General features: G+C 37.3%; 1 protein-coding gene across 8 annotated transcripts in view; it reads right to left on the reverse strand.

Moving 5' to 3' along the window:
- Positions 1 to 830: 830 nt before the first annotated feature.
- LOC115231495 (UDP-GlcNAc:betaGal beta-1,3-N-acetylglucosaminyltransferase-like protein 1) overlaps positions 831 to 14,114 on the reverse strand; it is a 34,763-nt gene continuing 21,479 nt past the window's right edge. For 2 of the 8 annotated variants that reach the window (XM_036500449.1, XM_036500455.1), the window contains 4 exons: positions 5,973 to 6,108; positions 4,664 to 4,732; positions 4,355 to 4,429; positions 2,660 to 4,213 (listed from right to left, as the gene is read on the reverse strand). In XM_036500449.1, the coding sequence (XP_036356342.1) occupies positions 4,046 to 4,213; positions 4,355 to 4,429; positions 4,664 to 4,732; positions 5,973 to 6,108 (448 nt within the window). In that variant the 3' untranslated portion in view covers positions 2,660 to 4,045. The other 6 variants (XM_036500453.1, XM_036500451.1, XM_029801513.2 and 3 more) reach the window with 6 other exon arrangements.

Raw genomic sequence — 14,114 nt, forward strand, 5'->3', positions numbered from 1 at the left:
TTTGTGTGTCTGTCTTCCTAGCATTGCTTGACAACCAATGCTGGTGTGTTTACATCCCTGTCACTTAGCGTTCGGTAAAAGTGACCGATAGAATAAGTACTGGGCTTACAAAGAATAAGTCCCAGGTTGATTTGCTTGATTAAAGGCGGTGCTCCAGCATGGCTGCAGTCAAATGACTGAAACAAAGATTACAGTATTTAGTTTGTCACATCCATGCCTACTGAAATTTGGAGTACACATGTTAAGTTCTTGTTATTCCTTCAGTAAATTAACTTGTTACTTAATGCACACCCTGAAACAATGGAAGAGGAGAGGTGCAACATGGTCACTGAAACTGCTAAAAATAGCAGTAAAATCTGCAAATCACATTAATTTGTTAATTTACATACCTAGGTGAAAGCTTGGTCTTTGTAGGCAAAAGACAAAGATGGATATGTTTCAGTATAATAGACTGCATCAGCTAAGTATAGTTTACTTGAGCCTGCCTCATCAGTTTACAAAAACTTTTACATAGTTACAAATATTTTTTATAGTGACCAAAGGTTGAAGGAAGGGAAATAACTAGAATGAACCAATGTCATAAATTTAGATAAATTGATTTACTGAATGCTGTTTTCAAAAATATTCTCAAGTGAAATCTACATGTCTGGACCAAATAAATTTTTTTTAAGTTGTCAAAGTGGACACAATTTCAAGGAATTTACATGCCTAGTCATCAAGTCCTTTGAAATTTCTGTAAGCTGAAGAAATAAAATTAAGTGTTCAATAACATCACTCCTTGGTATAAACTGTTGTTCAAAACTATAAAACCCGAGCGCTGTCTGTTTTTCCTGGTAAAATATCCTATCCAAATTCATGAAACTCACCTCTAGATAGGAAGTGGAACAGAAGGCATTTCAATGTTCAATTTTAGTGAAATTCAAAGAAAAAAATTCTTGTTCAAAACTATGCCAGGTTGAATAATGTTGCAAAAATGAAGCAAAACAAGGAAATTATATATTTCAATGGTATTTTCATGCAATACATCAACAATAGTGCATTTGACCACCACCTTTCTGAATTACCTCAAAAACATGTAAATTCATACTCCTAATCAACTTCTGCAACAGAGCAAGTGGAAGCTCTTTCCAGGCCTTCTTTATTGCCATTTTCAGTTCATCAACAGATGAAGAATACTGCTTGCCTTTGCCATACACAATGTTCATGAGATATCCTCAGGCATTCTCTATAGGATTAAAATCAGGACTTCTAGCTGGCCATGGCATGACTTCAACCCTGATTGCCTAGGAAATTCAAAGTTGCCTTTGCTTTATGAATAGGAACGTTGTCCTGTTGAAACATGAAGTTCTTGCCACAGAGCCTTCTTCCTTCATCAATGTGAGCCCCATTCAATATATCGATGTATCATGCAGCATTGAAACAGTCATACATGATGACAAGCAGCAGCTTCCCATTGGCAGATATTACTCTCCACATCATAAAACCTCCTCCACTGTCCTGCCACTTGAAATAAGTATTTTGTATACACTTACCAGCCCAGTAATACTTATAAACATTGGGACCATCCAAATTCCATTTTCTCTTATCAGAGAACAGAACCCTGGTCCATCCACCATCCTACGTCTGCTACTGAGCAAACTCCAATCTCACAGGCTTTTGGGAAGAGGACAATAACAGACGTCCTAGCCACTTCTTCAGGTGGAAACCATGGTTCAAAATCACTCTTTTTATAGATGTTGAGACTCCTGCTGATGCCGTGATCTTAAACAAAAGAGCAGCATGACTTCTCCACAGCTCTGACAATGGCCCTTTCATCACTTTCTGATGTAGCCTTTGGACGTCTACCAGCATGAACCCTGTTATAGCCGTCAACATCTTTCAAAAAATTGTTCACTAACTTTCTGCTTTATTGAATCTTCTAGACAATCTTCTGCTTTCAGTGCAAGAATCTTCCTTAACTCAATTTCAGAAAGCTTTGTAGCTTTAGGCACACTGGAAATGTAATTTGGATTACAGTGAATACAATTGAATCAAATATTTTCCAAAACAATCTGGAAAGAAATGAAAATTAGTGGCTTTATAGTTTGGAAGTGTTGATATGCTAGGGAAATTTGGAAAATCAAGTGTTGTAATGTGATGGTAAAGGTACAAAGGTTTTTTTATTTTTACATTTCAAAGTATTTGTGAAATGTCCATTTACAGTAGATTAGTCCACTTAAATACAGAGCTAAATTTCTAAATAACTTGAAAAAGCACGTGGCTTTATAGTTTTGAACAACAGTTTATACCAAGGAGTGACGTATTGAATACTGTTAATTTTCTTTCTTCAGCTTACAGAAATTACAAAGAACTTGATGAATAGGCATGTAAATTCCTTGAAATTGTCTCCACTTTTGACAATTTAAAAAAAATTTTTTTGGTCCAGACGTAGATTTCACTTGAGAATATTTTTGAAAACGGCATTCAGTAAATCAATTTATCTAAAAGTACATGTATTTGGTAATGGTTAGTTTTGTGTCCCTGGTGTTATTAAAATAATTTAGAAACAGATTTTTAAGTTCTTCATTTTTTATTAACTAAAATAATGATAATCTTGATTTTCTTTTAGATGAAGTGAGTTTAAATTTTCTTCAAATTTTCCTCCTGTCAAATCCTAGATTAAAAGAGAATATAGCATTAGGAGAGGTTTTAAACTTCTGATATCTGTGAGGAATTGGGAAGCTGTTTTAGATGTCTCAGATAATGCTAATAATATTACTGATGCAGATATGTAAACATCTCTGAATCATTCCAATTTTAGTATATATACTTCCAAAGCAAGTGCACAGACATGTAAATATCATTAGCATGGTTGTGTGGTTAAGAAGCTTACTTTCCCAATCATGTGGTTTCAGGTTCAATCCTACTGCATGGCATCTTTAATGTCTTTTGCCTGAGAATGAACAATGTTATTGTATGCATGTTAATCCAGTTTCCCAAAAATGTCAAATGTACTCCTTTAAGGCCTCAGCTTAGATAATCCCATCAGGAGTGACTGACTTTATTGAATTTCATTTCTCTAAAGAATTTTCTAGTTACCTTCACTAATCTAATCTACACACCTCTTCATAGGCACCAAGAATTTTTTCTCCATGCAACAAACTTTTTAGCTCCAATTAATAATTTATTTCTAAATTCAATTTTCTCTATTCTGTCTAACATCTATAACCCCTGCTTACAGGAGTTTCTTTATAAAAATAGATGCAAAATTGGACAATTCCAAAGTCAAATGATAAATAAGACATAGTCTATAGCTTAACTGGCTTTGCCTGAAAGAGTAGATATCTATAAGGTACTGACTTTATTAAAAACATTCCACTTTGGCCTTTTCCCTCATTTTTTACTCATCATATGCCCCCTCACCTCATAGCATTAAATTGCATCCCTAGGGTTCATATTTTTTCAAACTGCATGACAGTCTCACTAGTGCTGGTGGCATGAAAAATACACCCAGTACATGTAAAGTGGTTAGCATTGAGGGCATCCAGCCATGGAAATCATACTGGTGCATGAAGTAGTCCTTTGGCCTATTGGATCTTGTCAAACTGTCCAACCCAAGCCAACATAAACATTAAATGAAATTGTTTCACTAGTGCTGCTGTTGTTGTCACCTTAAGATAAGGTTCATTATTCTAGTTGAGTTATTAGTGTTATGACTTGTGGACACTCTTAGATAACCTAAAGAGTTTATAATTTCTAAAATAATTTAATGGAATCTTTGAAAATTTATGGAGACTATTCACTTTCTTTAAACATCCATTTGTGCAAAAAAATAATTTTAATGTCCACTTCCCCATGCTAACAAAGATTGGACAAAATTCATTGAGACAAATTTTCTTTGGTCAGATATCCTTCCTGTTGCCAAGCAAAGTAATATATTTCTAGGGCCAGATATATTTTCAAAGATTGAAAATTAATGACACCACTTGTATGATGATGATGGCACTCATTTACAATTATCACATGGTATCAAACCACACACATGCACATGTGTGATAGGCTTCTTTCAGTTTCCCTCTACCAAATCCACTCGCAAGGCTTTGGTTGACCCAGGGCTTATGGTAAAAGATACTTGCCTGAAGTGCCACACAGTGGGACTGAACCTGAAACTACGCCATTGGGAAGCAAAGTTCTTAACCAATACATCCGTACTCGTGTCTAGTTCTGTAAAATACTACAACAATTTACTTGTCTAAAGCTTCAGTATATTCTTTGTGCTATTTGAAGCAAATATTCTATAACAGCATGAAACATTGGCCAGACAAATATTTTACTAAATTATGTAGATCGTAGAAAAATGACAATGGAAACTTACCATTTTCATACAAATGACTATTGGGGGTTCTGCCTTGCTGAAATGACAAATTGGGACTCTTGGCTTTGGGCTTTCCTGGAAATTGTCAAAAACAAAACAGATATAGATTTTTAGAAACACATACATTCAATAAAATATTTCCATTTCTTTTTTTTTTTTACCTCCCCATTTCATTTCATGCCGAGCAGAAGGCCCAAGCCCTAGATCTCTGAAGGATATTATAAGTTACTAATAAATTTGATCGTTGAAGGGTTGTAAAACATCACTTGGAATTAAAAACTTGGGCTTTACTGATGCCCAGAAACTTACTTGGGATTCTTCATATATATAAACAGCTTTCTTTATTTTTTTGGCATCCACATCACAAAACATGGAAACCTGGAATAATATATATATCCACTATTGTTAAGTAAAACAAGACTGAAGTTTCAAAAACTAATTTTAAAAATTAGGAACTTTGTAGCTGTAATATTCCTATTAAATGTTTTTAATTCATAATCAATGTAGCAATGATTTAAAGTGAATGGGGAACACTAGTTACATAATACAAGCATGTCTGTGTGGTTAAGAAGTGCACTTTGCAACCAGGTGGTTTCAAGTTCAATCCTACTATGTGGCACCTAAGGCAAATGTCTTTTCCTATGCCCCCAGGTCAACCACTGCCTTGTGGGTGAATGTGGTAGACAGAAACTGTTTGGAAGACCATCAAGTGTATATGTGTATGTATATACATATGTGTGTGTGTATATATATATATATGTGTGTGTGTGTCTGTCTGTCTGTTCCCACCAATTGACAACTGGTGTTGGTTTATTTACATTCTCATAACTTAGTGATTTGGCATAAGAGACCAACAGATTTAAAATATAAGTACTAGAATCGACTTCTTTGTATAAAACCCTTCAAGGCAGTGCCCCAGCACGGCCACAGTCAAATGACCGAAATAAGAGATAAAAAGGTATGTAATATATCTGCATGTTTGAAATGTTCATATAAGAGAGTATGACAGTTATAGTCAGTCTCTAAGGAAGACAATCCTTTCAAGCAGGTATTTCTATGTTAACAGTTAATTTGAATTATGATAGGTTTATAGGTAAAAAATGGTTAATGAGGAAATTCCAAATGAATACAATTCCAATGAAGAGGAATTGAGCAAAGTGCTTCATATTAAGCCTGGTGTAAGAATAAGAGAAATAGTAAAGATAAGTGAAATGGAGTGGTTTAAGTACAAAACAAAGTTAACACATTTGGAAATGTAAAGTCTATAGTAAGTAGTAATAAAGCAGAAGAAATAGACAAAGAATACGATTCATTGAAGAAAGAAGGAGAAGTATTTACAATGTTGTAGTTTAGTTGTTGATTGTCTTTGATTAAGCAAGCTTGTTAAAGCATTCCAATCATGAAAAAACTTATATCAAATATGTCTATTATTTAAGACAGTCACAAGGTTTGACTACTATTTCTAGCAGTTCATGAGACCATTTAGAGGCTTCCTTGTTGACTTGTAATTATTAAGCTTTCTTTGGATGTGATCAAGGATGCATACTGCAGGTGTTACATCTCAAGAAGAGAAACATTGAAAATTTAGAAATTTCATAGAATAAAAATAATCAATTACCTTTTTTCTATTGTCTGGTTTCAAAGAACGATAAAATTTGCGTCCCTGTTTACCAGCATTCCAAATGGTAAAATGTGATAGATGGTTGAGAATGTCTCTCTCAAATCGTTGAAGTCGAATATTCCAAATTGTTTCCCTGTTGAAATAAAAAATAGTTCTTGAAAATTTAAATGATTGATGAAAGATAAAGAAATTTGGTGCCGAAGAACTACTAATGTTGCTACAGTTACAGAGCTCTTATTTTGCCCCAGCTCAGCTCTTATCAAGGAGATCTATGATCAAAGGAGACCTAGTTGTAATGTAACTAGTGCATCTTTCTATTAAAGCATAGTATTTCTAAGACTACACCCTCCAGTATGACCTCTCTTTTTTAAAAACACAAGAGTATGACTTGATATAGATTAAACTGCTTTTTCTAACAGATTGAGCAATTACATACAGCCTTGTAGCTGGTTGATCTGTCAAATCTCCTATATGAATATCCATATCACCTTTAGAATAGGGATCATGTTTTAAATCCTAAATATTAGAGCTAATAAAAGATATAGTAAAGACAAGGAAATATCTAGATTAAATGTGATCAAAAAGGAGAATAGTAGGGAGAGCAGCACTTTTGGGATTGCAATCTCTCCTATTACACTTCTCCGTTACATTGCTTTGAGCAAACATGCATGTCTTAAGATAGTATTCGTTACACTTACTTTGTACCCCTCTCATGCTTGTTACACTCTCAGGGGTAATTGGTGAATAAGTAGAGATAATAGAGGGGTTGACAGATCCTTTTAATGCAGTCTTGACAACTTTGATATCATTGTCATGACAATATGCACCCTGTACATGCTGTAAGACGGTTAGCAAACAAGTGAAAAAAGTATAGGATTGAAAGTACCCTAATGACATAACTTATCTTGTGTCAGTGCCTTATTAAAAGTCATCCAGTACACTCTGTAAAGTGGTTAGCTATAGGAAGGGCATCCAGCCATAATCCCAAACCTTAGTTTTGGAGTAAAATGAGATTTTGGGGTGCCAAATCTAAAAAATGAATGGAACCCCTATAAAAACCTATTTTCTCACCTTCCAATAGCATTTCTGCCATTTCATTTTGTTAAATAAAGCACTAAATTCATTTTTAGTAGTTTCGCTTAATCCTATCATATGTGTATTTTCCTAGAAATTATGCTATACCTTATCATTAAATTGTGAGAAAACCTTACATAAAGGGAAAGAGCTTTTTTGGACATTTTGAATTTGCACTACAAAAATATATAAAGTAACATACAGTTAAGGAAACAAATTTCAAAAAGTTCTATTTCTCAGACTTGTGTAATAGTAATTTGGAATATGAGAAGTGTGCAAACCTAAAATTAGAATTAGTAATAAGTTCAGTGAACGATTAAGTATGCAGGTAGATGTATATCAGATTTTAGTCCTCAGTCACCTTCATTTTATTATAGTTCTTAATACTTTAACAAGAGTATGCCCATAGGAATTCCCACATACTGACAAACTAGTTCTCAGAGCTGAATAAGTCAGAAGCAGGGCCTAGATCATCATCATCATTGTTCGACCGTGGTCGAGACAATGGAATTTACCATGTTGCGCCAGACTTCACGGTCCATCATAGCATTACGGAGGTCCTGTTGCTGGATGCCTGTATCCCTGGAGATTACATCAGGGTAAGAGAGTGTGCGCCCTCTGGTGTTGCGAGTAGATGGCTTCCAGAGGAGAAGAGTAGAAATTACTTCTTTTTCAGCTCTACAACAATGTCCAGCAAACTGGACTCTCCTACCTTTCACAAGAGATGACACAGGTGGTAGTTTCCCATATATTTGCATTTTGGTTGGATGGCGCCTCCACGAGAGATTTTGAGCTCTCATAAGGAGGCGAGTGTAGGTTCCATCCAACCGCCTCTCAAGCTTCTTTGATAACGTCCAGGTTTCTGAGCCATATAGTAGGATTGGTTCGACTGTGGCTTTGAATATTTCAAGTTTGAAGTCTCTACTTTGATTTGATGACCAGATCTTATGCAAGAGGTATAAATGTTAACCTTAGGGTTTAGTCAGCACAGTCACCTTCATTTTATTATAATTCTTAATACTATAACAAGAGTATGCCATGGGAATTCCCACTTACTGACAAACAAGTTCTTAGAGCTGAATCAGTCAGAAGCAGGGCCTAGAACTGAGAGGCATAAATGTTAACCTTAGGGTTTAGTCAGCACAGTCACCTTCATTTTATTATAATTCTTAATACTATAACAAGAGTATGCCCATGGGAATTCCCACATACTGACAAACTAGTTCTCAGAGCTGAATCAGTTAGAAGCAGGGCCTAGAACTGAGGGGCATAAATGTTAACCTTAGGGTTTAGTTAGCAAGTAAGAATACAGAACTCTTCTGGCATCTAGGAAGTGGCTATGTTCAATATGCAGAAAAGGAATGGATAGGAATTCTATACTATGAACCCAGTGTAAACTGTAAGTGCACTAAAGGTGCAGTAGGATCTCAAAGAAGTAAACTGGGAAGTAACAGACACACAGGAATAGTTAGTAATAGAAGCTCCTATGAAATGCAATTCTTCAACTGCCAAGACAGATAACTAAAATTGACAGTTTCTGTTACCAAGGTGACCTAATCAGCGGTGGAAACAGGTTTTGCGAAAGCATAGTAGTAAAAGCATGAATGAAGTCAAGGGCACTGTTAACAGCTGGTAACAAAGGAGACAGCAAGTGACAGTAACAAGTGGTGAGAAGCTGTACTATAACACACACCTGTATAACCCATGTCATTAATAGAAAACAGATGTGAAATGATGATGACAATTATGGAACTCTCCAGCACGCTAATGCAAAACAGATATGCTAGCATCCATTAACACTCCATTCTAAGGCTTCAGTAATAAAATATAACGTGAATTAAAGCTTTTCAAACAAGGTCATTTATTTCTCATTTATTTCGTTTTCGTTTATTTTTCTTTGTTTTATTTATATATTTTGTGTTAGGTTTTTTTCATCAGGGTAAAATGTAAATTTCTGTTCATTCTCTCTTTTTTTTTAATATTTTTTTTCTAGTATCTCCCTCCAACCACTTCTTTTTGATACAGCACATCTAGTATCTCTCTCTCTCTCAAACTCTTTTTTGCACCTCCTACAATATAACTGTCAGGTCTTTTTCCCTTTCTATTTGATATTTATTCTCTCTCCTCTCTCTAATTCCTTTGCCACCCCTCTTTCTTCCAAGTTTCCTCTAGCTCTCTCTCCATCTCATCACCTCCAATCCTTACCACACCTTTGGCCACTGCATGTAGTTTCTTCCTCTATTTTTTTCCTACATAACCCTAACTATTACTCTTCTGCTCTTTCCCTCTCTGTCTCCTCAATACCTCTCTCTCTCTCCCTCCCCCCCTACTGATACACAGTAAAAGCATTATGTTATTATATGTGATGGTTTGTTGAATTACTATTCTGATCTTGATTCCTCCCACACACAAAGTTACATACAATAGACCAAAACCCTAATCAAGAATAAAGTTAACCCTCAACCAATTTAACACTACAAAATGTAAAAGACCACCACCTTACATTCTCCCCCCCCCCCCCTTACCTTTATCGTTTCTGTATTCCTTTCAGATTTATACCTACCACTCTCTCTATCACTCTGTCTTAGATTCAATATTTTGATTCCTTTAAGTAGCCTTACCACGTTCCACTGAACAGATACTTCTAGCATTTATATACATGGAGGTACCCAAGAGAAACCAGGCAGCGAGCTGGCAGAAACGTTAACATGCCGGGCAAAATGCTTAGCGGTATTTCGTCTGCCATTACATTCTGAGTTCAAATTCCACCGAGATCGACTTTGCCTTTCATCCTTTCGGGGTCGATAAATTAAGTACCAGTTACGCACTGGGGTCGATATAATCGACTTAATCCATTTGTCTGTCCTTGTTTGTCCTCTCTATTTTTAGCCCCTTGTGGGTAGTAAAGAAATAGGTATTTCGTCTGCCGTTATGTTCTGAGTTCAAATTCCGCCAAGGTCGACTTTGCCTTTCATCCTTTCGGGGTCGATAAATTAAGTACCAGTTACGCACTGGGGTCGATATAATCGACTTAATCCGTTTGTCTGTCCTTGTTTGTCCCCTCTATGTTTAGCCCTTGTGGGCAGTAAAGAAATAAGAAACATTCTCTGTGGAATAAACACATTGTAGTTCAGGCTTCTGCCACTAGAAGCCACTTGATATGACCTTCAGGCATCAGTCTGCTGACCACCAAAGCCAGTTGAAGTCATACTGCCATGTGGTGCATCCTTGTTTTGCAGTACTTCTCCCCTGTTTATCGATTTTTCAATGGCTAAAACAAAGGAACATCATGCTTCTATGAAATTCTGTTTTCTGCAGGAGAAAATGGTAGCCAAAACAGTTGTCATGCTTCAAACAGCTTACAAGGATGCTGCCATGAGCAAAACACAAGTTTACGAGTGGTTTCCATGCTTTAGGAATGGTCAATTGTCGCTTAAGAACCAGCCTCGTTCACAATGACTGTCAATCTTCCGAACAAATGAAAACATAATGAAAATTCATGAAATGATCTTGGAAGACTATGCCCAAACAAATGACGAACTTGTTGATATGACTGGTGTGTCCTGGAGCTCCTGTCAACGAATTTTGAGCAAGGAATTGCAAATGAAAAAAGTTGCAGCAAAATTTGTGCCTCGCTTGCTCATAGAAGATCAAAAGCAGTCATGACTGGATGTGTGTCATGAACTGAAAGAAGAGTTGGAAGTTGACCCAGACCTTTTTTTTTTTTTGAAGGTCATCACTGGTGACAAAAGCTAGTGCTATGGAATTTGCAGATGTGGAAGAGGTAAAGAAAAAAAAAAAACACAGAGGCATTAAAAGGCATCACTTCACAAGAGTTCCAGCATTGCTTCTAACAGTGGAAAATGAACCTGGACCAATGCATTGCTTCAAATGGAGAATACTTTGAAGGTGATAAAAGTGTATACATGTAAAACTAAGTGAATAAAATATTGCAAAATTCCAGTTTCTTTTGGGTACCCCCTCGTATATATATATATATCTTTTATTTGTTTCAGTCATCGGGCTACAGTCATACTGGGGCACCACCTTGAAGGTTTTAACTGAACAAATTGGCCTCAATCATCATCATCATCATCATCATCGTTTAACATCTGCTTTCCATGCTAGCATGGGTTGGACGGTTCAACTGGGGTCTGGGAAGCCAGAAGGCTGCACCAGGCCCAGTCTGATCTGGCAGTGTTTCTACAGCTGGATGCCCTTCCTAACGCCAACCACTCCGTGAGTGTAGTGGGTGCTTTTTACGTGCCAGACGAGGCTGGCAATGGCCACGATCGGACGGTGCTTTTTACGTGCCACCGGCACGGAGGCCAGCCGGGGTGGCGCTGCCAACAGCCACATTTGGATGGTTCTCTTATATGTCACCGGCACTGGTATCACAGCTACAATTTCCATTGATGTTGATCAATTTCGATTTTGGTCTGGTACTTATTCTATTGCTCTCTTCAGCTGGACCACTAGGTTACAGGGATGTAAACAAACCAACACCAGTTGTCAAGCAGTGATGGGCAACAAACACAATTGTGAAGACATAAATATATATATTTCACTTAGGCCATTGTGGTACTAATATATGTATGCTTCAGAACAAAACATCAGTTGAATACAGAGAGGTAATATGAAATTGAGATGATAAAGGAATAAATAATTATCTTATGAACCTCATTAGCTTGCAGCTGTTTCTGCTATAAGATGCAATGGACTCATAGTAGAGTGCCTGAGTATCGCTTTATAGCTTCATCAGAGCTTCAATATGATGATTCAGTTATATGGTAATACTTAGACACACGACAATAAGTCCATTGCATCTTATACCAGAAGTAGTTATAAGCTAATTAAGTTCATAAGATAATTATTTATTCCTTTGACATTTCAATTTCTTATATATCTATATAAAACAGATTAAATGATGATCTTACAAACAATAACTCTGAGCACCTTTTCAAACTGTCTAACACCCGTGGACATGTTTACAAAGCCAGAAAACAGCACAGCTCCCATGACTTTAGGAAACATTTTTTCACAATAAGAATTGCTGAAGTATGGAACAAACTGCTGGCATCAGTTGTTAGTTGTCAGAGCACTGCATCCTTCAAAACTTCCATGCTTCCTGACATTCGCCAACACTACACCTCATTTTCTCCCCTCCATACACACGCAAGCATGTATCGGACTCATACATTGTTCGCTTTCCAAGATATTTCACACATGCACATCGTTTGTTTTTGATTTTGTCAACTATACAGTATAGCAGAGTCAGTTGAGCACTGTCTGTGAGAAAAACAGCATCATGACACAGTTCACTCTGCTAGAAATTTGAAAACAAGCTGTACTACTTGGCATTCACACCGGAAGCTCCAATATGAACATTTCAGTGTTTGGGTGTCAATCTGAGTACAGTGCAATCTGAGGACATGAACCAAGGGTGATAAAAATGAAACATCATGACGTTTGGAGTGATCACTAGTGATGGTGACATTATGCCTCCATTCATCTTCCCACACGGCCTCAGACTCAACACAGAGGCCTACATCAAGTGCCTGGAAGAGGTAGTGCTACCCTGGGTAAGAGATGTCAGTGTTATTTTCATTTTTGCGTAATTTAGACAACAGTTTATTGACCGCACCCTGTATGTGTGTGTATGTATGTGTGTGTGTTTATATATATATATATATATATATATATATATATACACACACAAACACATCATCATCATCATCATCGTTTAACGTCCGTTTTCCGTGCTAGCACGGGTTGGACGGTTCGACCGGGGTCTGGGAAGCCAGAGGCTGCACCAGGCTCCAGTCTGATCTGGCAGAGTTTCTACAGCTGGATCCCCTTCCTAACGCCAACCACTCTGCGAGTATAGTGGGTGCTTTTTACGTGCCACCTGCACAGGTGCCAGGGGAGTCCGGCATCAGCCACGATCAGTTGGTGCTTTTAACGTGCCACCGGCACGGAAGCCAGCCAAGGCGGCGCTGGCATCGGCCATGTTCGGATGGTGCTTTTTATGTGCCACCGGCACTGGAGCCAGACAAGGCTGCGCTGGCATCAGCCACGTTCGGATGGTGCTTTTTATGTGCCACCAGCATAGAAGCCAGTCGAGGCGGCGCTGGCAACGGCCACGTTCGGATGGTGCACTCACACACATGATCTGAAGAGTTTGAAACTGCAGTATTGAGTTATCCTTTATTCCTCTAACGGTCTCCATAGAGGTAAGACGGAATTTTCTTATATTCACTGCCTGCACACATCTCTACCTGTAAATATTCAGTGAAGCTCTACATAGCACCATAAACTTACAGGCTGCTATTTCTAGCAACGATCATACTTTGTGCACACCTGCTATATATATATATTTATAATTCTACCTATATGGTGCTTTATTCTTAATATCATTAATATTTTTATGATATTTATATTTTCGTGTGTGTGTGTCCAATTCTTTCCCTCTACTTCCCAAAGGCTTAACGCCTAACGCCAGAGTGGTTGGCGTTAGGAAGGGCATCCAGCTGTAGAAACTCTGCCAGATCAGATTGGAGCCTGGTGCAGCCATCTGGTTCACCAGACTTCAGTCAAATCGTCCAACCCATGCTAGCATGGAAAGCGGATGTTAAACGATGATGATGATGATGATTGTGATATATTTATTAATTCCTTTTTGATTTCTAGGGAACAAGCTGTTAAATAACAGCTATGTGAAAAACGTTCTTATTTTTTTATTTCCTTCACTTTTGGCAATTATTTTTAGTTAGCTCTTCACAGAACCAAATATAAACGTATATTCTTTTCTTTTTTTTTGTTCCCAAATCATGTTTCTTTGCCTCTGGATAAGGTTTCTAGCTCATCCAACAGTAAACGTGTTTGCCTCAGATATTTTTCTTCATTTTAGCTCTCCTTTCCTCTCTCTATCTCTCCTTTCCTTTCTCTATCTCCCTCTCCCAGTCACTGTCTCTTTCTCCCAGTCACACTCTCTCTCTCTCTCTCTCTCTCCCCGTCTCTTGTTTGCTCTCACATCCACTAAATTTGCCATTCACTTTTTTGGCT

The sequence above is a fragment of the Octopus sinensis genome, linkage group LG2 (assembly GCF_006345805.1).
Source record: "Octopus sinensis linkage group LG2, ASM634580v1, whole genome shotgun sequence".
Classification (NCBI taxonomy): Eukaryota; Metazoa; Mollusca; class Cephalopoda; order Octopoda; family Octopodidae; genus Octopus; species Octopus sinensis.